The sequence below is a fragment of the Microcebus murinus genome, chromosome 27 (genome assembly GCF_040939455.1).
Source record: "Microcebus murinus isolate Inina chromosome 27, M.murinus_Inina_mat1.0, whole genome shotgun sequence".
Classification (NCBI taxonomy): Eukaryota; Metazoa; Chordata; class Mammalia; order Primates; family Cheirogaleidae; genus Microcebus; species Microcebus murinus.
The window spans coordinates 6694715-6719341 of NC_134130.1; the positions used below are offsets into that span (position 1 = coordinate 6694715).

A 24627-nucleotide genomic window follows, 5' to 3' on the forward strand; every position below is an offset into this window, starting at 1 on the left:
CCCACCTCTGCCACGCCCCTGCTCAGGGTTGAGGGGTGACGGGGTACCCACTGGTCCCTAACCTCCCTGTGCCTCAGTTTCCCGTCCCGTCGCAGGTCGTGCTTGCAGAGCCCGCGGAGTGAGCGGGCCAGCTTTGGGGGCTGCCCCCAGCGAGGGCAGTGGCGGGGTAGGGAGGTAGGAATGGAGAGGACCGCGGCCACAGCTGTCGCCGCCCCTCCCGCTGGGCGCCAAGATTTGAAAGTTGCCCGACGCCTCCCAAACTGCTCGCGCGGGGCGGGGCGGGGGCGGGTGGAGGCTGGGGGGAGTCCGAGGCCCCACCCACGGGAAGCGCAGGGTTTTCTGGGACTTGGAGTCCAGCCCCGGGGAAACTCGCAGGGATGGCTCCCGGTACCCCCGGCCCCTCCCCAGCACCGAGACGCGGAGGGCGGGGAGTAGGTTGGAGACCCAGTTTGCAGAGCGCAAGACTGAGGCCCAGGCCCGCGCAGTCAGGCCGGGATCGGCGCTCCTGTGGGGGGGAACAGCCCAGGCAAAGGCCTGGGGGGCGCGCGCATCGGGTGGGACATGGGCAGGACCTGCACGGCGTCCCATGGCAGGTGAGTGGGCGTCAGGTCAGCCTGCGCCCTAGGCGGTGGTGAAGAGGAGCTGTGCTGGGAGGGGTGCAGATGGAGGGTGGGAAAGGGACCCTTTGCCATCTCCAAACCTGTCATTCTTCTCCCCTCTGGGCCCCGCCTCCTGTAGTAACATTTATTATATTTCATATTTTGCTTTAAAGCTTCTGACGTTTTACTAATTGCCTTTATATTTTGCATTCCTGCCCTTATGAGGGAGTGAAACAGTATTGGGGCCTTAGACAGGAGGTCTCAGTCTAACCAGGCACCCCAAGGCCGGGGCCCACTTGGTAAGACGGGAGTGCTCGGCTGTGAGTGTTAGGTGTCCCACGCAGGTGGGCAGCAGGTGGACACTTTCCCCTTGGTTCTCAGCAGGTGCTCAGCGTGTGACTTGTTGGGGTCCCTGAGGGAGGCTGAACTGAGATCCCCAAGGGGTTAGGGTTAGGGTTATCGGGAAGGAGGGGTTCTTCAGGCGGGAGCATCCGGCCAGTTCCAGAGCAAGAGGAAGTGGTTCTCCAACTGGGGGCAATTTTGCCCTACAGGTGACATGTGGCCAAGTCTGGAGACATATTTGGCTGCCATAACTGGGTGGAGGGTGCTCACCCCCACCCCCCACAACAGCAAGGGACCTGGTCCCCAAACATCACTAGCATGGAGTTGGGGAAGGCCATTGTTTTGGACTAAGCTCCTGAGCTAGTCCCCAACAGACCAGACCCAACTGGAATGGAGTCACTCCTGTTGGTGACGGAACTAGCAGGAGAGACACATAATCAAACTCAACTTTTGAGGATGTGAGTTTTCAAAAAAACCCAGGACGGCCGGGCAGGATGGCTCACGCCTGTAATCCCAGCACTTTGGGAGGCTGAGACAGGAGGATCGCGTAAGGCCAGGAGCTGAAGATCAGCCTGGGCAACATAGCAAGACTCTGTCCCTAAAAAACTAAGAAAAGAAAAGTTAGCTTGGCGTGGTGGCACACTCCTGCAGTCCCAGCTACTGGAGAGGCCGAGGCAGGAGGATGGCTTGAGCCCAGGAGTTGGAGGCTGCAGTGAGCTATGATGATGCCACTCTATTCTAGCCTGGGCGACAGAGCAAGACTATCTCTAAACAAACACCCCAGGAGATTCATAGCAACCTACCCAGAGGGGCCCAGCCAACCTGAGCAGTCATAACAAGGATGTTCCTCCTGCATTTAACCCTATGAGGAAAGTAACTAAACCAACTGTCCACCAATCTACTTTTTTGTTTCTTTGAGTGGAGAAACTGAGGCACAAGACAGCAACGCAATGCTGCCTCCTAGTGGCCGAGCCTGAAGTTTGCAGCCGTGCCGCTGCGCCTCCCGCCCGATTCCTTCACCAGGCGGGAGCGGCACAGAGACTACAACTCCCGGCGCGCGCCGCGCGCGCCCGGCGGCCGGACTACAAGTCCCAGGCGTCCCCGCGGCGGCGGGCGGCGGGCGCGGCGCGGCGCCATCTTGCAGCCGGCGGCGCGGATTGAATGAGCCCGCCGAGCCCGGGCCGCCGTCGGGAGCCGCGCAGGCCGCGAGCCGCCGCCGCCGCCATGGCCACGCCGCTGTCCGGCCGCGCGGGCGGGCCCGCCACGCCGCTGTCGCCCACGCGCCTGTCGCGGCTGCAGGAGAAGGAGGAGCTGCGGGAGCTCAACGACCGCCTGGCGCACTACATCGACCGCGTCCGCGCGCTCGAGCTCGAGAACGACCGGCTGCTGCTCAAGATCTCCGAGAAGGAGGAGGTGACCACGCGCGAGGTAGGGGCGCGGGCCGGCGGGCTCCCGGCGGGATTCGGAGGGCCCCGAGCGAGGGGTGCGGGCCGGGCAGGCCCCGCCCACCGCGGGGTCCGCGATCGCGGGGCACCCCTGAGCGGAGGATGCAGGCGGGGACGGGGACGGTTCTCTGAGGGGTTCCCGGGGGATTCCGAATGAGTAGTGCAGGCTGGATAGGCTCCGTCCTCTCGGGGGATTTGGGGGGTCCCCGAGTGAGGGGTGCAGATCCGCAGGCCCCGCCCACCGCTGAGTCCACGGTCTCGGGGGACCTCTGAGCAGGCGCTGCAGACGGGGCCGGCCCCGTCTTTTCTGGGGTCTTGGGGGGGCCCGCGTGAGTAAGGGGTGTACACCGGGCCGGACCCACCCACTGAAGGGTCTGCGATCTCGGGGGACCCCTGAGCAGGGGGTGGAGAGATGAACCACGTCCTCTCAGGCCCCCCAAGAGGTTTCAGAGGCCGCCGAGTGAGGGGTGCAGAGAGGGGCTCTCAGAATTTTACACCTCCTACGTGAGGGGTGCAGACTGGGGCACCCTACCCAAAGAGGGGTTCCCTGAGTATCAGGCTGCAGTCTCCTGTGTGCGTTGTACCTCGTAGGGTTCCAAGGAGATTTGGGGGACCCCTGGCCTGTTTGTGTGTGAGCCAGGGTAGACTCCCACCCCTAAGGTATAAGGGATTCACCAGGGATGGATCTGGGTGTTCGAGTAACCTGAGGGGAGTTGAGGGGGAGTCTTTGATCTCCAAGAAGACTGGGGGGCCTCAGGCCCTCTGAGGGGGCTCTGGGGCATTAGAGGGCCTTATAGAGGGGCCCTGGGGTGAGTCACATGACCTCAGTTCTCAGGAACTTTGGGGGGGTCCCCCATGAGTCCCTGAGAGATCAGCGACTGGATGGGGGTTAGGCAGAAAGCTCCATCTTTGGGGGGCCGAGGGAGGGGTTCTGATGCCCTGGGGGGACCCATGAGAAACTTGACAGGCCCTTAGTTTTGCCATGAGGATACAACTTTCCCTCAAGGGAATATGAAGGAAGGGGGTTACATGAGGTCTGCAGTCTATTGGAGGGTTTTGGGGTACCAAGTGGGCCTGGGACCTCAGTGCAGACTGAAGGAGATGGAGCCAGGAAAGCCCACCTCCCAAGAGAATACGTGGGTGTGTGTCTTGGGGTCCTGGGTGAGACCTGTCCACAGGGGTGGGGACCCCTGCCACCAGCCTCACCTCCAGGAGGCTCTTTCTCCCCCTGGCCATGCCCAGTCCAAGGGCAGGTCTTCAGAATAAAGGGGCAGGAAGGAGCACCCCCACTTGGCTCCTGCCCTGCGTGAGGTCCCTGGGTCCCAGTGTCCCCATGGGACAGCCAGGCCCTACAGCTGGGCTTTATGGCTCTGAGCGTCCATGTCCTCATCTGGGGAATGGGCCAGATAGTGGGCTTCAGGGGAGGAGCCACTTACCCTTCGTGTGACCTTGGGCTAGCCACTTAACCTCTCTGGTCTCAGTGTTCTTACCCTTAAAGTGGGTGTGATTGTAAAACCTGACTCTTGGAGTTGTTTGCCACAAGGATTGTTTTGTGAGATAAAGGACAGTTCTGTTATCATGGTTTAGTGGTGCCCCAGGGACAGGGAGCTCAAGTAAGGCAGCTGTGCTTTCTGGGAAGTGGAAGGTCCCTGGCTAGTGGTGGTGTCCCAGCCATTGGGGTCCCTGCTTTATCAGTCTCTCGGAGCCTCGGTTTTGCCACCTGTCTAATGGTCCTGGCTGCAGGACGAAGCTCGATTCCCGCCCGCTGGACCCATGAGCACCTGGGGTCTGGGCTGGTTTCTTTAGGTCCTTGGGCTTCTGTTGTCCCACCTGCAAGTGGAACACACAGCTGCAGGGACTTTCGAGGGGGGTCTGGTGACCCTTGGGAGGCACTGGCACAGCCCCACGGGCCCGGCACCCTGCCTGAGGGACCCTGGGCGATCGTCCGTCCGGGCCGCGCTGGTGTTGTCCTTTGTTGCTGTGCTGCCTCAGGCTGGTTGGAATGTGGGAACAAGGGGGCTCTAGTGCCTGAGTGTCACTGCCGCCTGCTTGCCCAGCCACGTCTGGGGGGGGACAGCTGGGAGATCTACCCAGTGCCAGCTGTCCAGGGACCGGCTGCCAGGGGTGAGGTGGTGAATGCCCACCCGCTGGTCAGTGGGGGGCGCTAAGAACCCGCTGGGAGAGAGGTGGGGGTGTCACATGGCTGTACAGGGTGGGGGTCCTGGGTTGGCTGGGGGCTACGGTGGGGGGCCTTGGGCTCAGGCTGGCAGGAAGGGGACGGGAGGGGTCTCTGACTAGGAGGGACCTGGGGTGCCTGGTGCCACGGAGTGTGTGCTTGACCTGCACAGCAGTGGTCTCACCTGGCTGGGTCCTGCCCCCAGGGGACATCTGCCCCGGACTGGAGACATTTGTCATTGTCAAAACCAGAGGGAGATGCCACTGGCCAGGGGTGTTCCCTGCTTTGCATCTGGAGAAGAGAACTAACTGGCCCACGTGTCATCAGTGTCAAGGTTGAGAAACCCCGCTGGGGGTGGGGGTTAGCTGTAGAAATTCTTTGAAGATGGCTTTAATGTTTTATAAATGACGACAGGTGCAAAAGGTGAACCACCCCCCCACCCCCGTCGTGCACGTTGGTGCGCATCTTGCCCACTTTTTTCCCTGTCCACGCCAGTTCTCTTCCTTTCACACTTGGTCACGCGTAAAACCAGGACCTTGTGTAGATTTGCCACCTTTCCCATGTGACATTAGTGCATGTCATTTTTGGCCACGTGCGGATGTCACTGGAGGGTGTGAGGGGCTGGCCAGGTGGATGTTTGTGGGAGAAGGATCCCTGGTTGCAGGGGTGGCGGTGGGAGCAGGGGGAGAGGCAGGTACCCAGGGAGCCGCGAGGGAGGTGTTAAGTTCCTGCAGGAGGAAACTTGGCTTTGGTTTCTCTTCCCTTCCCCCGCCCAGGGTGTCCGGTGGCTGCTCAGGGCTGCCCAGGGTGGACCCAGGGAGCTCAGAACCAGGGCTGGGCTGGGGGAGCCTGGTGGAAGCAGGCGGCTTTTGAGGTGGTCCCAGGCTGGTGTCTGGGTTTTCCCTGCAGAGCTATAGTAGGGCAATTTTGTCCCGGGTGACATCCCGCAGGCGAGTTGTGCCTGGCTGTGTGTCTGGGATCCCAGGAAGAGGCCATCTCGGGTTATCTGAAGCCCCTCCCCCACCAAGGCCAACACATGCTGACACATTTGTTGGGACTCCTCAAGCCCGAGACTCGCAGTGTCCCATCCGCCTCGCAGCCCTCGCACGTGCAGGGAGTCAGGTCCTGCCCGGCGCGCACCTGTCCCCTGGGCTGAAAGGGTCTTTGTGAGCTGCGTCCCCTCTGGACAGGAACCTTCAGCGTCATCCCAGTGCTGTAGGCCGGGTGTGGTCGCTGGCAGATGTTCTTGGAAAGGGCCAGGGAGTCAGTACAATATTTTGGCTTTGCAGACGGGGCGGTCTCTACTGCTCAACTCCGCTGGCTCGGGCGACGCCGCCTTAGGCAGTGGCTGTAGTGAAACTCTATTTGTACACGCTGAGGTGTGACGTTCATAGAATTTGCCTGTGTTACAACATGTGTTTTACTTTTTCCTTTCCTTTTCCCCTCCAGCCATTTGAAATTGTGGAAACCATGGTGGGCTTGCGGGAGTGGACTAAAGCAGGATGAGCTGGCCCTGGGGCCAGAGTTTGCAGGCCTGGCTGTAGACACCTGCATGATTAAAAGAAAACACCATGCTCTGAACTGATAGCCCCATTTGTTCAGATTTCCTCAGTTTCCCCTGGTGTCGTTTCCTGCCCTGGGGACCCACCGAAGATCCCGCATGACAATCAGTTGTCACACCTGCTCAGACTCCTCTGGACTGTGACATTTTCCCAGGCTTCCTTGTCTCTGATGCCCTGGGCAGTCTGAGGGGCTGGCCGGGTGTCCTGTAGAACGTCCCTCAGTTGGGTGTGTCTCGTGTTTTTCTCATGGTCAGACTGGGGTGATGGGATGAATAATACTTTAATGGAATATTTTTAAAAGTCAAAATTGATTCCCAAAATCTGCAACGAACAAAATGTCGATACAAATCATGTGTCGCACGACAGCCGCGATGTGTTCCGAGAAACGCGTCGTTAGGCAACTGCGTTGTGCGAACATCACAGTGCGCCAAGCCCGACCGAGGTGGCACGGCCCACTGCCCACCTAGTGTCGTGGCCTGTGGCTCTGAGGTGCAGGTGACTGTGACGCAATGGCGAGTATTTGTGTGTCTAAACACACGTAAACACAGAAAAGGCACAGTAGATATACAGTGTCACGATCTTATGGGGCCACCAGCCGGGCTCAGACTGGCTATCATATGCCAGCCCGTATGGACTTGCCTGGGATGTTCTGGTTTGAATACTGAGTCCCACATTGGGAGCCCCTGTGGTCCTATGCATGCTGGACACCTTGGTAGGTGACACTTGGTCACCTACCAAGTGGTGTGTCCTCCACAGCTCCCAGCCCCTCTGCTCAGGGGCCTTGTCTGTAAAGGGTGAGGTGGCCCTCTCGGGTCCCCCAAGCACAGATACTTGCTGTCCTGTAGGTTTGTGGGAGTGGCACGGCGTCCCAGGCGGGCCACACTGGGCCTCTGTTGGCACCAGGTAGAGCTGTAGCAGTTAGTTCACATCTTGTACAGTTCACCCAGTTAACCTGTGTGGGTAAGTGGTTTTAGTATATTCAGAGTTGTGCAACCATCACCTCTAATTCTAGAACTTTCTCATCACACTAAAAAGAAACCTTTCCATCAGCTGTCACTCTCAATCCCCCCAGCCCCTGATCTGCTTTCTGTCTCTGTGGATCTGCCTGTTCTGGATATTTCATATAAACAGTCTCACGCTGTGTGTCCTTCTGTGTCTGGTGTCTCTCACTGAGCACGATGTCTTCAAGGTCCCTCCACGCTGTGGCCTGTGTCAGAGCCTCCTTCCTCTCGTGGCCGAGTGATGTCTTGTTACGTGGGTGGACCATGCTGGGATTATACTTTCACCCATTGGTGGACACTCGGGGTGATTCCGCCTCTTGGCTGTTCTGAGGGGTGGTGCTGTGACCGTCCGTGTAGAAGCTTCGAACACACACAGACGTACGTTTTCGTTTCTCCTGGGTACATACCCAGGACCTACGGGACTCCATGCTTAACCTTCGGTGGAAGCACCAGCCTGTTTTCCATGGCGGCCTCGCCGTGTTACTTCCCCGCTGGCCACGCGCCAGGGCTCCGGTCTCTGCACATCCCTGCTGGCACTTGTGACCGTTTTGGCCAGTGCCCTGGTGGGTGTGAAGTGGCATCTCCCTGTGGTTCAGTTCCACATATTTTCAAACACATTAAGTGCATGGTCTCGTGGGGGCAGAGGGAGGACAAGGAGGCCACGGAAATTCGAGCCGAGCTCCCAGCTGGCGTGTGCGACCTGCGCAGCGGCGGCACATGGGGAGGCCAGGCAGGTTGCAGCTGTGGTCTCGGCGGGGTTGGTAGGAATAGAGGCAGTCGCCTTTCGGGGGGCCGCATGTGCATCCGAGTGCCCCCAGAAGGCTCTTGTCAGGGACGGGTTTAGGCAGGCCTGGCTCCAGCTGCCAGCTGGGCTTTGAACTTGGCCTTGTGAGCGGCAGGCTCTGGGAGAGGCTTTCCTCATCTGGTGGCCTGGAGGGCATCTGTCCCTTCTGGCGGCCCCTGGTTTTTCCAGTCCCCGCTCCTCCCCCCAGCCTTGCTGGCTGGGCCAAGTCTCTGTGGAGACAGGTGGGGGTGGCTGGTAGAGTGGGCGGCCGGGGGACTCCCACCCCAGAGCACAATGATGGGCGGCTGGGGGAGTTCTGCCCAGGAGCATCCAGGTGACGCAGCCCGCCAGCCCCGAGGGTTTCTGCATGCCTGCGGGCTGGGACACAGAGGGACGTGCTGCCTCCTCGCAGGCAGGGAGGGGAGAGCCGCAGGAAAGGAGGCTGAGTGGGGTCTTGGAGGGGAAGCCGGATTTGGCCGTCCTGGAGGCAAGAGCTCGGGTGCAGGCAGAGCATCCACAGACGGCCACCCGGGAGTTCGGTGACAGCACCGTCCTCTTGCCTGAGGCACATCACCATCCAAACAGTGGCTTTTGGAGGAGCAGAAACGTTATATTAGACCAGTGACCATGTGACCCTGGGCTACGTCCGGGGACATCTGTGGTTGTCGAGTCTGAGGGAGGGGTGCTCCCCGCACAGAACTGGTGGAGGCAAGGACACTGCTCAGTTTGTGCCATGCCCAGGACGTCCCACCCCAGAGAAGACGCGGCCTGGTGTCCACGGTGTGGGGAGTGTGGAGAGACCCTGGATTATTTCTGATTGTAGAAGCTGGGAGCGTGAAGGGTGTACGTGATGAGCAGGCCTGTTGTAGCCATGGCAACGGCTGAGGGGCTGCGAGGTGGCTGGTGGGGCCTCTGGCTGAGGGAGCAGGCGCCATCCGGGTGGAGGGGTGCTCCTGGACCCAGGGCTGTGGGTCCCACATCTGGCAGCTCCCTGTCTGGGGGCTGGGGCTTGGGGAGGGCAGACAGATCGTCCCAGCGGGTCCCCGAGGAGGAGGGGGCTCCTGGGATTACCAGGACCCGGAGTCCCTCTGCCGGGTTTGTGTGCATGGTGCCGTGGGGCTGCTGGGTGTCCCCGCCGTCACCCTCTTGCTCTGTGCATTGAGCCTGGGGGTCTGCACGGTGCCAGCAGCCAGCCCGGGGGAAGGGTCTCTGTGGCCTTCACCTTGGCCGTGTCTCCCAAGGTGAGCGGCATCAAGGCGCTGTACGAGTCGGAGCTGGCTGACGCCCGGAGGGTCCTGGACGAGACGGCCCGAGAGCGCGCCCGGCTACAGATCGAACTGGGGAAACTGAGGGCCGAGCTGGAGGAGGTCAACAAGAGGTGAGTGGTCTCCGCTGGGCGGGTGCTGGGGCTGGTGTCCCTACGGAGCACTGACTTTCAGCCTGGGCCTCCCCTGTCCTTGCCAGTGGCTGGCAAGTCACCTTGTTTCTGCTTCTGTGAAAGTTATAGATGGTCACCGTCCAGAACGCGGGAAACGTAGGCAGCTTCCTGGAGAGACTCGGCCTGGCGCCTCACGGCACAGGTGCAAGTGCCGTCATTCAGACACAGGCCACGCCCATGCACGGCAGTGAGATGCTTTGACCTCAGGGGCCTCTGGTCATGGGTCACTTAGGCTGTTCTTGTTCCCTGCCATTTCCCTTTGGGTGACAGCTGCGTCCACTGTGGAGCGACCCCTCCCTCAGCCTTTCTGCTGGTCCCGGGTGCAGGGTGTTGTGGGCAGGCTGTTCAGACAGAGTGACGACAGGCATGTTTATCCGCTGGTGCCACAGGGGCCCGAGGGACACCGGGCTCAGGATAGACTTGGGCTTCCCGTGCCTGCCATAGCCTCCAGCTTCCAGCATCCACGCGCCCTCAGGCGCCTCTCCATCTGCCATTTCCATGTCGGCAGGGAAGGGATGGGTGTTCCTGTTGTCTCCTTGCTCTCCCTGGAGCCCTGCACCCCTGCACTCCAGGTCCCGCTGCCGCCAGGAGGGGCACGGGCATTCCTGTGGAGGGTGCCCCGGAGCTGGCGATGCCTCTGCCATCTAGCGTGGGGTGTGAGGGGTGGCTGGTGGCCTGAGGAAGCACTGCCGGACGGCTTGGGAATCTGTGTCATCCCCATGTTGGAGTGTGGCCAACATGATGACCGGGACCGCCACGGATGGGTGGTGGGTCCTCCCTCTGCCCAGGCCGGCCGGCCTCTGCGGAGCCGGCTTCCTTTCCCCAAAAGAGGCCACCTGCGGGGCCCAGGCTCCAGAAGGGACCATTTGCTCCCAGATGGTGGCTATGAGCCAGGGACTCAGCGGCCAGGCACAAGTGGGGACATGTGGCCCGCTTGGTGTGTCCCATGCAGCACCTCGTCCCGCAGGAGCAGCTGGGGCCGGTGGCCGGGCTAAGTGGGCCGTGGCTCCAGGCTGTCTGCCCCCCGCACCTGCCGTGGTGAGCGAGTAGCTTTATCAGCAGAGTCCTGGTACTGCGGGACTGTGGCGTAATTACACGACTCAAAGGGGATTTGTGGGAGCTATAAAATATCAAAGCGACCCTGTGCAGGCCTGGGCAGAGGCTGAGGCCACAGCGTGGGGGACGTTCCAGACGCCTCTGAGCTGTTCACTTTAAGATACTGAATTTTTTGAACATTAGAACACATGGAAAAAAAAAAAAAGATACTGAATTTTACCCTCTGTGAATTTCACCCCACTGCTAACAACTTTTTAAAAAATCTGCGCTGTGCTGAGCTGGGTGTTGAGTCCTGATCGCAGGCCTCTACACAGCTGCCGTGTGGCGTCCCCCAGTGCTGCCATCTTTCTCCACCTCGTCCCCGTAACCCCGGCAGTCACCGTCCTGACGGTTGCATCTAGTGTTTTTCTGTTCTTGACAAATTCATCACCAGAACCCTGGGGAGGACGGACGCTCGGGTGGCTCCCGGGGAGCCAGATTCCGCCACACAGCCCTAGCAGTGGCTGGCACACGGCTGGGGAACTGCTTAGCACCTCGAAGCTCTTAAGAAACAGGTGCTTAGGCCTTAGAGCCGGCGCCCCTGCTTTCCGGCCGTGCGTGTAGTTCTGCGGGGCCCGCGACTCAGGCAGGGTTGTGTAGGCATTCCCAGGTTCCCCCGCATCTCTGCTCCTGTCACTGTGGGCCGATCTCACGCTGGGGCCTGTGCACTGCCGTCCCCTCTGCCCAGAAGGCTCCTCCTCCAGCAGCGGTTGCCATGGCTCCTCCAAGCTCCCCCTCAGGTCTCTGTCCCCAGGGTCACCTCCCAGCACACACAGGCCTTGCCTTCCTTCCCTGTTCCTCATCCTCGTAACGCAGACTGCATCTGACAGGCAGCTGTGTTGCCATGGCCGCCTCCCGCGAGGACACGTGGTGTGACTCGGGCTATGGTTCCGGATGCTTCCGTGGTATGAGAACAGCACTTCCCACTCCGGCTCACCAGGATTTGTCAGATGGATGATGCGGTTTCCCCCAAGCCCCTGTGAAAACCACTCCGGGATGCAGGGTTTGCAGCCCTCTGTGAGCGCGAGCTCGAGGCCGGGGTGGTCTGCACCCCAAGACGCTCGGCGCAGGGGCACACCGTGCCCGAACTGAGGGCTTAGCGCCCCTCATGGGACATGGTGGGCTTTGTGGTTTTGACTGGTTTTGACGCCGCCTCATCTAACACAGGCTGATGCAGCATCTCCCGTGTTCTGAGAGCCCCCAGCCAGACGGGCCACAGTGCCACCGCAGCGGTAGCCATGCCCTGGTGGCAAATGCAGGGCACAAGCGTTGTATTTGCCGTTCGCCTGTCACAGGGTGTTTTTACTCGGCGGGAGCCTGATGCCTGGTTTGTCCCGACCACGGGTCCCTCACTCGGAAAATGGTTTACACGGGTGGAGCCCTCCTGGCCCATGGCTGACACGTGTCCAGATGATGCCCATCGCCCTGGCACTGGCAGCCTGGCCGGGCAGCCCCTGCCGCCTCTGCCGGAAGGTGCAGGTTGAGCACGCCACCTCGACAACAAGTTCAGACTTACTACAGATCCTGGGCAGGGAGGGCGCTGTGGTGGGGAGGGCTGCCTCTGTCCCTCCCTCACGAGAGGCAGGAATTTAGATTCGCCAGGGAGAGCGCGTGGCAGCTAGCAGTATGTGAAGATATGGGAGTAACACACGGGTCATTTTAAGTTAGTGGGCAATGCCTGAGTGGCCCGTGTAAAGGAAGTGGTGGCAGAAGAGGCAGCCCCAGTCCTTATCTCTGCCTCGGGCTTGAGCCACCTGGGTGTGGCATCCACTGCTAATGCCAGCAGTGGGCTTTGGTGTGCTGCCCCCTCAACCTGGGGGATTCTTTCCCCGGGGGACACAGAATGACATCTGGGACATGTGTGGTTGTCACGACATCGGGGGTGCTCCCGGCATGGGATGGGTGGAGGCCAGGGACACCACTCAACACCCTGCAGGGCCCAGGACGGCCCCTCCTCAGAGAATGAGTGTCAGCAGTTGTGATGTTGAGAAACTGGCTGTCCCTATGGTGCTTGGGAGGGGCACAGTCAGTTCCTTGGGGGCAGGCGGAAAATGTTGAACCCCAAGATTCCTACATTTACAGGCCAAGCGTGGTGGCTCACGCCTATAATCCTAGCACTCTGGGAGGCTGAGGCAGCGGATTGCTCAAGGTCAGAAGTTCGAAACCAGACTGAGCAAGAGCGAGATCCTGTCTTTACTAAAAATAGAAAGACATTAATTGGCCAACTAAAACATATATATATATATAAAAAATTAGCCGGGCATGGTAGCACATGCCTGTAGTCCCAGCTACTCGGGAGGCTGAGGCAGGAGGATCGCTTGAGCCCAGGAGTTTGAGGTTGCTGTGAGCCAGGCTGACAGCACAGCACTCTAGCCAAGGCAACAGATTGAGACTCTGTCTAAAAAAAAAAAGAATTAGGCCGGGCGCTGTGGCTCACGCCTGTAATCCTAGCTCTTGGGAGGCTGAGGCGGGCGGATTGCTCAAGGTCAGGAGTTCGAAACCAGCCTGAGCAAGAGCGAGACCCCGTCTCTACTATAAATAGAAAGAAATTAATTGGCCAACTGATATATATATAAAAATTAGCCGGGCATGGTGGCACATGCCTGTAGTCCCAGCTACCCGGGAGGCTGAGGCAGAAGGATCACTCGAGCCCAGGAGTTTGAGGTTGCTGTGAGCTAGGCTGACGCCATGGGACTCACTCTAGCCTGGGCAACAAAGCGAGACTCTGTCTCAAAAAAAAAAAAAAAGAATTACATTTAGAAATGTTCAAGAGCCTAAAGTCCACACTGTTAACATTTGTGTATTAAAGTTATCTGGATGTTTGCTGTCTCAAATATTTAATATTGGTAATAATTCAGTTTAATGGAATACCAAGTGAGCCGCTGTAAATAGCTTAAGTTTCCAAACAAGACCAACTTCATAAAGGCCATGGTTTTCATTTAACTTTAATGGAGTGTACGTTAATTTTTTTAAAAGCCCAGGTCCCCCCCAAGTGATCGCTCCTGTGTCCAAAGTTGGCCGGGAAGGACGTGGACGCCCAGGCCTCGGGGTTGGTGCTGGGCACTTGGGTGTGTGGTCTGCGGGGCCCCCGGGGTGCAGAGCCGATGTGGGGGCACATGGTCCTGGCAGGTGGCTCTGCTGTTCTCTGAGATCGGGTACATCATGGCCCTCGTAACCCTGAGTGCCCTGGGCTCAGAGGCCCCATGACCTTGTCCTTGGGCTTCCTGGTGCCGTGGCCAGCTTGCCAGGCCTGCCTGAGGCACTCCCTGGGGCCAAGTGGCCCTCGTGTGCCCCCACCCCCACCCAGCTAACCTGGCCACTCTCTTTCAGCGCCAAGAAGAGGGAGGGCGAGCTCACGGTGGCCCAGGGCCGCGTAAAGGACCTGGAGTCCCTGTTCCACCGGAGCGAGGTGGAGCTGGCTGCCGCCCTCAGTGACAAGCACAGCCTGGAGAGCGACGTGGCCGAGCTGCGGGCCCAGCTGGCCAAGGTAGGCCCCCAGCCTGGGAGGAGGCCACAGGACACCCCAGCGGAGCACGGGAGGCAGGCAGACCGTCACCTCTGTTTGCTGTCCTGTGTCTCTCAGGCAGAGGATGGTCACGCGGTGGCCAAAAAGCAGCTGGAGAAGGAGACGCTGATGCGCGTGGACCTGGAGAACCGCTGCCAGAGCCTGCAGGAGGAGCTCGACTTCCGGAAGAACGTGTTTGAGGAGGTGAGTCGGCCCCTCTGTCAGTCTGGCTTGGTGTGTCAGTGTCCTGGGGCTGCCGGAGCAAAGTGCCACATGCCAGGCAGCTTAAAAAAGCAGGATCTGATCTGGCTCTGGGGACGGAAGTCTGAAGTTGGGGTCTCGGGGTTGCACGCCTGCTGGAGGGGTGGGGTGGGGCATCCTTCCTGCCTGCCCAGCTTTGGGGGCTCCAGGCATCCGAGGCTTGTGGCTGCATCGCTCCCATCTCTGCCTCAGTCTCCACTTGGCCCCATCCTCCTGTGTCCATCATCTGTGTGTCTTTTATAGGGATCCTTGTCCTTGGGTTCAGGGCCCACCCAGATAGTCCGGAATGATCTAATTACATCTGCAAAGACTCTATTTCCAAATAAGGTGACAGTCACAGGTTCCATGGGTCAGGACGTGGACACATGTTTTAGGGGTCACCATTCGGCCCACAGGCCTCCGTGTCAGAGGCAGGGGCGAGGCCCAGCTGCTGCTTCTCTCACCCTCCAACCTCATCTCTGGGTCTGTGGCCCCCTGGGTGGTGGTGTGGGAGCCCCTGCCCCTGAGACCCTCCGGCCCCGTGTGTCACAGAGCCCATTGTGCTGTCATGGCCAGAGCGGAATGTCCGGGGCCAGGCCCCTCCTGCGCACACTGCCCAGGAAGAGCTGCTGGCAGGAGGATGTCCTTGCAGCTCAGGAGCGGGGCCCAGCTGCGGCCAGGCCCAGTGAGCGTGTGGGCCGCCGCAGGAGGCGGGCAGAAGGCCGCCAGGGGTGTTGCGGGTGAGCCCATGAGCGGGCTTGAGCCGGAGAGGGAACCTGGGGGCACCCCTGCAATGGGTCCCTTAAGGAGACCCGCGAGTGAGCCAGTGAAGACACCCTGGAGGGAGCCTGCCCGCAGACCCCTGAGCGCACCTGCTAGGGGACTCGGACCCACGGGGGAACCAGTGAGGGGACCCGGACCTACGGGAGAACCAGTGAGGGGACCCGGACCCACGGGGGAACCAGTGAGGGGACCCGGACCCGAGCCTGCGCGGGGACCTGGGGAGAGACTGGTGAAGGAGCCGGAGTCCACGGGGGAGCCTGTGGAGGCGCCCAAGGGGGGACCACTGAAGACACCCACGAGGAGAGCCACGAGGAGAGCGCGGAAGACGCTCCTGATGGAGCTGGTGCAGGGCCCGCAGAGGAAGCCCGTGAAGACAGCGCCCTTGAAGAAGCCCATGGGGGGGCCTGGGAAGAGGTCTGCGAGGGGAGCAGGGAGGAGGCCCCTGCAGCGACCGAAGAAGAAACCTGTGAAAAAGGGGTCCCTGAAGCCCCCCCTGAGGAAGGGGCCCTCGAGGGGCACGGGGCAGAGGACGAGGCCTGCGTGGGGTGCGGTGAGCGGCGTGTCCTCAAGGGTGGCAGGGAGGGGCAAGCTGCCTGCGGGCTCCGGGCTGGGCCACCAGCCTGCCATTGTTTGGAAAGGTGGCCGCAGCCCTCCAGCATTTTAGTTCCTATGACCCAGTCACACAGCGACAAGTGACTGATATCCGTGCTGGAGTTTGGTGCAGTAGGAGCGGACGCTCCCTTCCCGTGAAGCGTGAGCTCCGTGTCAGGCCACCATGTCTTTTTTTTTTTTTTTTTTTTGAGACAGTCTCACTTTGTTGCTAGAGTGAGTGCCGTTGCGTCAGCCTAGCTCACAGCAACCTCAAACTCCTGGGCTCAAGCAATCCTCCTGCCTCAGCCTCCCGAGTAGCTGGGACTACAGGCATGCGCCACCATGCCCGGCTAATTTTTTCTATATATGTTTTTAGTTGGTCAACTAATTTGTTTCTATTTTTAGTAGAGACGGGGTCTTGCTCAGGCTGGTTTTGAACTCCTGACCTTGAGCAATCTGCCCTCCTCGGCCTCCCAGAGTGCTAGGATTACAGGCATGAGCCACCGCGCCCGGCCAGGCCACCATGTCTTGTGCGCCTCGTGGCTGGGGCAGGGCTGGGCACCGTCACTAATTTTCTTAAATAACGGCATTTATGAGCTTTAATTCCCACACCATAAAGTTCATTCTTTTATTTTTTTATTTTTTTTGAGGCAGAGTCTCACTTTGTTGCCCAGGCTAGAGTGAGTGCCATGGTGGCAGCCTAGTTCACAGTAACCTCAAACTCCTGGGCTTAAGCAATCCTTCTGCCTCAGCCTCCCTAGTAGCTGGGACTATAGGCATGCACCACCATGCCTGGCTGATTTTTTCTATATATATTTGTTGGCCAATTAATTTATTTCTATTTATAGTAGAGACGGGGTCTCGCTCTTGCTCAGGCTGGTTTCGAACTCCTGACCTCGAGTAATCCTGCCTCGGCCTCCCAGAGTGCTAGGATTACAGGCATGAGCCACCGCGCCCGGCCAAGTTCACTCTTTTAAAGTTACAATTCAGTGTTTTTCAGATCTCCACAGGGTTGTGCACTGAATTTTACACTTTATTCCAGAACATTCCATCACCCCCAGAGCAAACCCTGTCCTCAGCAACAGTCATCCCTCAATCCCTCCCCAGCCTCTGGCACTCACGAATCCATGTCCCGTCTCTGTGGATCTGCCTGTTTGGACATTTCATATAAGCGGAGTCTCACACTGTGTGTCTTTCTGTGTCTGGCGTCTTTCACTGAGCACGATGTCCTCAAGGTCCCTCCACGCTGTGGCCTGCGTCGGAGCCTCGTCCCTTGTCATGGCCGAGTGATGTTCGCGAGTGTGGAGGGACCGTGTTGGGTTTGTTCACTGTGGACGGGCATTTGGGCTGCGTCAGTCTGTGGCAGTCACAGCTGTGCCGCCGTGAGCGTGCGGCGGCAGGACTTGTGAATGGGGAACCGGGTGGCTGCCTGGAGGTCCTCAGTTGGGTCATTGTGAAGCCCTCCCTTGGTCCTTGTGGTGGGGGTGATCTTGCGGCCCGCCCAGGCAGCCAGGTCACCAGGCTCTGTCCCCAGGAGGTGCGGGAGACGCGGCGGCGGCACGAGCGGCGTCTGGTGGAGGTGGACAGCAGCCGGCAGCAGGAGTACGACTTCAAGATGGCGCAGGCACTGGAGGAGCTGCGCAGCCAGCACGACGAGCAAGTGCGGCTGTACCGCCAGGAGCTGGAGCAGACCTACCAGGCCAAGGTCAGTGGGGCGGGCGCGGCGGCGAGGGGCGCCGGGGACCCCAGCCGGCGCCTGCCCCTCACCCGCCTGTCTCCCTGCAGCTGGACAACGCCAAGCTGAGCTCCGACCAGAACGACAAGGCAGCCAGCGCCGCCCGCGAGGAGCTGAAGGAGGCCCGCATGCGCGTCGAGGCCCTCAGCTACCAGCTCTCCAGCCTCCAGAAGCAGGTGACCGCCGGAGACCCCCCCCACCTGCCGTCACCTCTAGCGCGCGGGCGCAGGGCTCTCCTGCCTCTTGGCGGTTGATGCAGCCCGTGTGGCACCAGCGATGTCCCCTATCCTTCCTCCCCATGTGCTGCTGGGCCCCCCGGTCCCCCAGGCTTGGTCTCCCTTGAGGGGCCGCCTCCTGCAAGCCCCACATTGCGGGGTTGTCTCACCGGCCATCCACGCCCTTGGCAGCCTCACAAGAGGCTTGGGATCGGCTGCATGTCCATGACCCTGGCTGCCCTGACCTGGCCAATGACCCCATCCCCAGGCGAGTGCCGCCGAGGACCGCATCCGGGAGCTGGAGGAGGCCGTGGCCGGGGAGCGGGACAAGTTCCGGAAGATGCTGGATGCCAAGGAGCAGGAGATGACGGAGATGCGCGACGTGATGCAGCAGCAGCTGGCCGAGTACCAGGAGCTGCTGGACGTGAAGCTGGCCCTGGACATGGAGATCAGTGCCTACCGCAAGCTGCTGGAGGGCGAGGAGGAGAGGTGGGGCAGCGTGGGGCGGAGGGGCCGGGTGACAGCGCCTTTCTGACCTTGCTGGACCCAGTGCCATCGGGGCTCCCACCGCCAGCCACGCCCTCTCCTCCTCCTCCCCCAAGGCTGAAGCTGTCCCCCAGCCCGTCCTCGCGCATCACCATCTCGAGGGCCACCTCGAGCAGCAGTGGCAGCAGCGTGGCGCTGGCTGGACGTGCGGGCCGCAGCAAGCGGAAGCGGCTGGAGGCAGAAGAGTCCCCGGGCAGCAGCTCGAGCGGCCTGGGCACGGGCAGCAGCAGCAGCTTTCACCTGGCCCAGCAGGCCTCGGCCTTGGGCAGCGTCACCATCGAGGAGGTGGACCTGGAGGGCAAGTTCGTGCAGCTGAAGAACAACTCAGACAAGGTGCTGGGCTGCTGCGCCCGGGGCGGGGGAGGGGGAGCCCCTGCCAGCATCCCTGACCTGGCGGGCGTGTGACAAGCCTGTGGTGCCTTTTCCAGGATCAGTCTCTGGGGAACTGGAGGATCAAGAGGCAGATCTTGGAGGGGGACGAGATTGCCTACAAGTTCACGCCCAAGTATGTCCTGCGGGCCGGCCAGACAGTCACGGTAGGTGGCAGGGCAGGGGCGGGGTGAGGGTGGCTGCTGACAGGATGAGTTGGGTACGGCAGGGGCTGAGACTCAGGACATAGCTGGGTCTGTGCCATCTTGGCAGTCCAGTGCCGCCACAGTTGCACCACTGGGCCTTCCCAGAGCCTGAGCAGCATGCCTGGCGTCTGAGTTCAGGCCGTCCAGGCTGGCGGGTGTCTGTGTGAAGTGTGACAGCCACAGCCTGATAGGCCTCAGACCCCAGCTCGGCCCCTGTTTGGTGCTGTGAACCTTAGTCTCTTCTGTACCCTGGACTGTCATCCCTGGGCAAGTCCAAGCAAGGCTAGAAGGGTTGAACACCCAAGGCGTTGAAGGGGCTGTGTAGTAGGGCGCCAGTCTCTGGCCCAAGTCCCCAGGACAAGAGGTAGCATTGATGGGGTGTGTTCTTGGGTCCCCAGGTGTGGGCAGCTGGTGCAGGGGTGGCCCACAGCCCCCCGTCGACCCTCGTGTGGAAGAGCCAGACCAGCTGGGGCGCCGGGGAGAGCTTCCGCACCGTCCTGGTCAACGCCGACGGAGAGGTGGGTGCGGGATCGAGCTGCAGCGGGGGCCTGCGGAGCCACAGCAGCTGTGGGCCCGGCCCGGCCCGGCGGTGCCCCAACAGGAGCATCCGACATGGGCTGGGAGTCCGGCACTGAGGGTGTTGAGTGTCAGTGGCTCTTGTCTCACTCAGGAAGTGGCCGTGAGGGCTGTGAAGCAGTCTTCGGTGGCACGGGAGAATGAGAACGGGGAGGAGGAGGAGGAGGAGGAGGAGGAGGAGGCGGAGTTTGGCGAGGAGGACCTCTTCCACCAGCAGGTAGGGCCGGGCCTGCTTGCAGCCTGGGCAGCGTCAGGGCAGAGTGAGCCAGGGTCGCACACACGTGCACACACATGCACCCCACGTTCGCACACGCTGTGCTTGCTGGACCCCTGGCGAGATGCTCGCTGGGCCACGGGTGGGCTCTGGTGGGGACCTGGCCCTGCTTCCTGGGTCCTGCCATTGTGTGGATGCTGGGACATCACAGACCTTGGGGTTCTGGCCTGGGGTCCCCCGGGAGGCGGGTGTTGAAAAGCCAATAGTGCTGCCTAGTGGTGCAGGGTACAGCTCCCAGACACTCGGGGAACACACTCCTTCTAAGACACCAGTCACCAAAGTGGCTTTGAGAGGGAGAGGGGAAGAGTCTAGAAACCACACTTGTATTAAACACAGATATCATAGCACTCCTCTGGCTTTTTGGAACGTAAAAAAGTGACACATGTAGCCCACAATCAGTGTAATGGGGAAATGGAAAGTTCTGGAAATACGGACTGCTGTGGCAGAAGCTGCCGAGCCGAGTTTCCTGGGGTGTGCGGCCCTCCCGGCTGGCCTGACCGCTGTCCTTCCGTCTCTCCTGCAGGGGGACCCGAGGACCACCTCGAGAGGCTGTTGCGTGATGTGAACTCAGTACTCCTCATTCACACATCTTTCTTTGCCCAGAGCCACTGAAAACTATTTTTATATCATTGGCTTTCTTTAGTTCTTGATACATTTCTAGAGAATTTTTAAGCAAACTGCCAGGACGTGGGTGTGGGCCTCTGCTGATCTTTCCCACGGCGGGTGCCCTCGGACCTCCCTGTCACCACCTGCCACTAGCCAGGAGACCTTTCTTAGTACTTTCCCCCATGTCACCATGTTTTTAGGGCCCGGCCGGGAGGTGGGAGGGAGGTGGGGCCACTTTGCTGCCTCTGCCTCAAGTGCAGGCAAGGCTGGGAGGGGACAGGAGATAAGGCCCCTTGGGCCTTGCAGGGCGTAGAAAGCAGAAATTGCAGAGGAATTCAGTGGTTGTGGGTTTTATTTTTTTAAAGCTTTTTAAAAACCAAATTCAGAGTCCAGGTTCTGACCTGGTGGGGCAGGGGCCCAGCCTGCATCGTGGCTGCCGCGTTTTGGACAGCGGGAACCCCCCACGCATCCAAGAGTCGGGTGCTGACGGTGTGGGCCGGGCCTGGTCCCAGGGCAGGTGTATTCAGGGAGTTCGTAGCAGTTCCCGCTCTGACGACTTCGGCACAGGCCTCTGACCCTTGATTCTGTCTTCTGGGCCTTGCGTCTGGAGCTTTCTACAGTTCAGTTCCTAACCCTGCAGGACCAACGGGGCAGGAGAAAGGACACATGGGGACAGTCCTGCTCTGAGACTTGCCAGGATGGTGAATGGGCAGGGGGTAAGCTGAGGGGACACGGTGGCTGACCCCAGAGCAGAGGCCTTGAGCTCAGAGCTGCTGTCTGCGGTACCGCCAAGTCCTGACCCTTCCAGAGGAGAGTGATTTAGGGCAGGCCCGGCCCCCTGCCCCGCGCCCTGGCTCCGTGTGGCGCCGCGTGCAGTGTGGTCTCCTGTATACACATACGCATATATCGGTATCGTAGCTTCTATCTGTAACTTTCTCGCTGAAATTATGTTTCTCAGACAGACATGCCAACGCCAGCTGCCTCCCATCCCCACCGCTCAACCCCAGACCAGCTTCTGGCCACCCAGTGCCCCCCTTTGGCAATAGCTTCCCGTTTACACCCCCCACATAGATACACAGAAGTTATTTTTTTAATGGATATTTATTTTTTTACATTGGTCAGTACACAGATTGCCGGGACCCCGCTTCAGGGGCTCACACCAGGGCCTCGAGGGCAGGCTGGCCATCCCCCCAGGGGGAGGTGCTGGTGCGGGGACCCCCCCAATGGCAAACTTCCTTCAGAAAGTGCAGCTGAGTCTTAAAGACGCAACACTGAGCCACGTGCGCTGCCCAGCTCTGCTGGGCCTCGCAGTCGTTGCAGGGCAGGTGGCGCTGCTGTGTCACATGTCTGGCTTCCCTGGGGACTTGCTTTTGGTGAGGAGGGAATTGAGTGGGCCTGAGCCCACTGGCCAGGAAGGTGCCAGTGGCCGACAAATTGCTGCTGCTGGACCTACACCTACACCTGAGGCTCTGCCAGCTGCCCTTGCTTCCAGAAGTCCCCGGTTTTTTCTGTGGCAACTCTGCATTCCCTGGGCTGTGGGCTCTTTTCTGGTGTGGAGGGAAGTGTGTTTTACCAAAGCAGTTCCTTGTGGAAGGTCCAGACAGGCTTAACTACTGTGCTCTGGGTCAGGCAGGTTTGTGGGGAGCTCTGCCTGCCCTGGCAGGTGCGTCTCCCCCTACCCTACAGAGGGTGTGGTTGGCAGGGCTCTGTTGGGCCACTGAGAAGCAGGAACGCTGGTTCCAGGTGCTACCCCCCTCCCCACGCTCCCAACAGGAACTGCCTGGACCTGACCGGCTGTCCTTAGTGCAAGCAGGGGTTTGGGAGGGTGGGTCTTGGTGGTCCTGACATGTAGGGGTTTCTGCGCTGGCTTCAGTCACATCCTTCTACGTATTTGGGGGCTCTGGGGGAGCGACACCATATCCTGGAGTTGGGTCTATGATTTGCTGAAACAGATTTGCAGGCCAGACTTAGGGACGAAGGGAGCAGGCCCAGGTGTCCAGCGAGACTACTGGGCCCCTCCTTCAGCACAGCCCCAGCTCCAGGCCCATAGATACCCTCCCCCAACCCTGGGTGCACAGAGGTTGCTCTGGGCAGAGCCTGACCAACTCCAAGCTGGTCTGGGTTGTTACCCCACATCTGCCTTGAGTAGAGCTGGTGGGAGTTAATTGGGTGGCCAGTTGGTGATTGGAGCTTAAGGATGGTCATTGGTAATCAAGTATTTGGAAATAGCAGAATCCAATGTCACAAAGCTGGCCTGGGAAATGGAATTTGCACTTGTTCTCAAATAAGCTTATTAGCTGTGTGCCACTTAGAGCGATGCGGCGCAAACAGTCCCTCTGCTTGAGTCCATGTCCTGTGACTCCTAGCACAGTGCTCTTCCTGAGGAGACTTCAGAGTCCAGCCCACCCCTGGCCAGGGAGGCCCTCAGCTGCTGGAGCAACAGGCAGGGCTTCGGGGCACAGGCCTGGGTCAGCCTACTGGACCCAGGAGCCCTATTGTCGGAACCCAGCTTGATCCTGCACCTGTTTAAAGGCATCGATGACTTTGAATTGGGTTTGTTTTTAACCTGCCCCTGGACAGCAGTTGTATTTATATTGAAGATCTGAGTGGGACGGACGGTCCTCACGGCATTGCCACTTCAGCGTCGCCATCCACGCATCCAACGGAGCATCACAGCACAACTTGCAGGTGGACTTGGACTGTGACAACTACGGCTGGCAGAGACTTCCAGAGAATTCGTTGGTTTTTAAGAAGATGCATGCCAAATGTGTGGTCTTTATTTTCCCCCTTCCAATGATTTGTAATATACATTTTATGACTGGAAACTTTTTTGTACAACACTCCAATAAACATTTTGGTTTTAAGTTCTGCCTCTGTCCCTAGTGAAGCGGTTGTCTGGGACCCCAGCCGCTGGCAGTGCGGGGAATCCTCCATAAGTCAGTTCCAGCTGAGCTTCCCGAGCGGCCAGGCTCCGAGTCACGTGACACCCGTTCGCCATACTTCAGCGGTCCCCGGCGCCTAGTGCGCACGCGCAGAGGGCCGGGGGCGGGGCTGGTGCTGTTCCCGCTCCGCCCCCAGTAGAGACTCTGTAAACAAGTTCTCGTCGGCAGCGGCTGGGGCGCATGCGCGGGGGGCCCACGCTCGGCCTTATGGGAGTTACAGTTGGGTCGCCCTGACTCCGTTTCCCGTCGTGCCTCGGGCAGCCCAATTCCGGCGCGGCTACGGGTCGGCGCACACAGTCTTGTGGGGGTTGTAGTTCGCCGCTCCGGACTCCGTTTCCCATCATGCGCCGGTGGACCAGCTTCCGGTGCGGCTAGGGGTCGGCGCGCGCGGCCTCAGTCCTGTTGACTTTGTGGAGCCATGGAGGGCGGCTTCGGCTCGGATTTCGGGGGTTCGGGCAGCGGGAAGCTGGACCCGGGGCTCATCATGGAGCAGGTGAAGGTGCAGATCGCCGTGGCCAACGCGCAGGAGCTGCTGCAGGTGCGGGGCGGCCGGGGGCGGGAGCCGGGGGCGCCCCTGCGGGCGGGCGGCGCGGCTAAGGCCTCGCGTGTCTCCACAGAGGATGACGGACAAGTGTTTCCGGAAGTGCATCGGGAAGCCGGGGGGTTCCCTGGACAACTCGGAGCAGGTGAGCCCCGGGGCGGGGGTCGCGGGGTCGCGACCGGGCGGGGGGCGTTTGCGCGTGCGCGGGCTAACGGGCGTTGGGGAGGGGGCCTCTGCGCTTGCGCGGTCTGCAGCCTGGGCGCAGGTCCTGAGCTGAGCCGCGCGCCTCCTCCCCGCCCGCAGAAGTGCATCGCCATGTGCATGGACCGCTACATGGATGCCTGGAACACCGTGTCCCGTGCCTACAACTCGCGGCTGCAGCGGGAGCGGGCTAACATGTGAGCGGGACGTCCCCACCCCGACTGCGTGTCCAGGGACGTGCTTGGCGAGGCGGGGCCCGCACCGCACGTGGGTCCTGCCTGCCCTGGTTTAAGAGGGTGGCACCGCTGCTGGGACAGTTGGGACTGTGTCCTCCCACCCCCGCCCCGGCCGGCGAGGACAGCCGGGATCCCGGGACGCCGAGCCTTCCCAAAGCGGCACCTCCTTCAGGCCTGGGAGTCGCTGCTGTGCCCAGGTCAGCCTCACGCCGTGGGCAAGGAACCCTTGTTTGGACCTTGGAGTGGGGAGTGATCAGACCCTACCTGAGCTGTGACCTCCTTAGGACCAACTAATAAATTGTTGGGGCGAGGACAGAGAGCCCTGTGTGTTTTCCCTCCTGAGGGGAGTCTGGGAGGAGGCGCCGGTGTCCCCAGACCCCCAGTCCAGACTGGGCCTCAGCCTTCCCTGCATAGGGGCAGGGGTCCGTCTCTCCCTTTGGTGTTGCTGTGTGGGTCAGGGGGATAGTGTGCAACACAGAAGGGGGCCTTGGGGGTGAGGCTGATGTACTCATGCCCCAGAGGCTAAGGGGACAGCCCTGTCCCTGAGTCAGGGGCTTGCTCTGCCCCACCTTCCATCTCTGGGCCCCCAGGAGGGACTGACAAGTGGTCCTTATGGGGC

At 60.4% G+C, this 24627-nt stretch overlaps 2 protein-coding genes across 4 annotated transcripts; both read left to right on the plus strand.

The window, feature by feature from the left end:
- The first annotated feature begins 2062 nt into the window (after positions 1–2062).
- On the plus strand, positions 2063–22952 carry LMNB2 (lamin B2). Of its 3 annotated transcripts, XM_012769390.2 has the most exons (12): positions 2063–2369; positions 9151–9287; positions 13773–13929; positions 14026–14151; positions 17096–17266; positions 17347–17472; positions 17780–18000; positions 18114–18390; positions 18486–18593; positions 19031–19150; positions 19303–19425; positions 20006–22952. In XM_012769390.2, the coding sequence occupies exons 1-12, from the start codon at positions 2103–2105 to the stop codon at positions 20045–20047; spliced, it is 1875 nt and encodes a 624-aa protein (XP_012624844.1). In that variant the 5' UTR covers positions 2063–2102; the 3' UTR covers positions 20048–22952. The 3 variants fall into 3 exon arrangements, 2 of the variants coding, with proteins under 2 accessions (XP_012624844.1, XP_020139530.2); XR_001155301.3 differs by lacking the exons at positions 2063–2369; positions 9151–9287; positions 13773–13929; positions 14026–14151 and adding an exon at positions 14741–15515; XM_020283941.2 differs by lacking the exons at positions 2063–2369; positions 9151–9287; positions 13773–13929; positions 14026–14151 and adding an exon at positions 14741–15520.
- A 404-nt stretch (positions 22953–23356) lies between these two features.
- Positions 23357–24321, plus strand: TIMM13 (translocase of inner mitochondrial membrane 13). Its single transcript, XM_012769391.3, has 3 exons — positions 23357–23568; positions 23648–23716; positions 23875–24321. The coding sequence occupies exons 1-3, from the start codon at positions 23449–23451 to the stop codon at positions 23971–23973; spliced, it is 288 nt and encodes a 95-aa protein (XP_012624845.1). The 5' UTR covers positions 23357–23448; the 3' UTR covers positions 23974–24321.
- Positions 24322–24627: the final 306 nt, after the last annotated feature.

Coding starts and splice junctions, on each gene's coding strand:
- TIMM13 (XM_012769391.3), top strand. CDS start 23,449: ATGGAGGGCGGCTTCGGCTCGGATTTCGGGGGTTCGGGCAGCGGGAAG. Junction 23,569..23,647: donor ACGCGCAGGAGCTGCTGCAG/GTGCGGGGCGGC, acceptor GTGTCTCCACAG/AGGATGACGGACAAGTGTTT. Junction 23,717..23,874: donor CCCTGGACAACTCGGAGCAG/GTGAGCCCCGGG, acceptor CCCCGCCCGCAG/AAGTGCATCGCCATGTGCAT.
- LMNB2 (XM_020283941.2), top strand. CDS start 14,756: ATGGCCAGAGCGGAATGTCCGGGGCCAGGCCCCTCCTGCGCACACTGC. Junction 18,391..18,485: donor TGAAGAACAACTCAGACAAG/GTGCTGGGCTGC, acceptor TGCCTTTTCCAG/GATCAGTCTCTGGGGAACTG. Junction 18,594..19,030: donor GGGCCGGCCAGACAGTCACG/GTAGGTGGCAGG, acceptor TTGGGTCCCCAG/GTGTGGGCAGCTGGTGCAGG.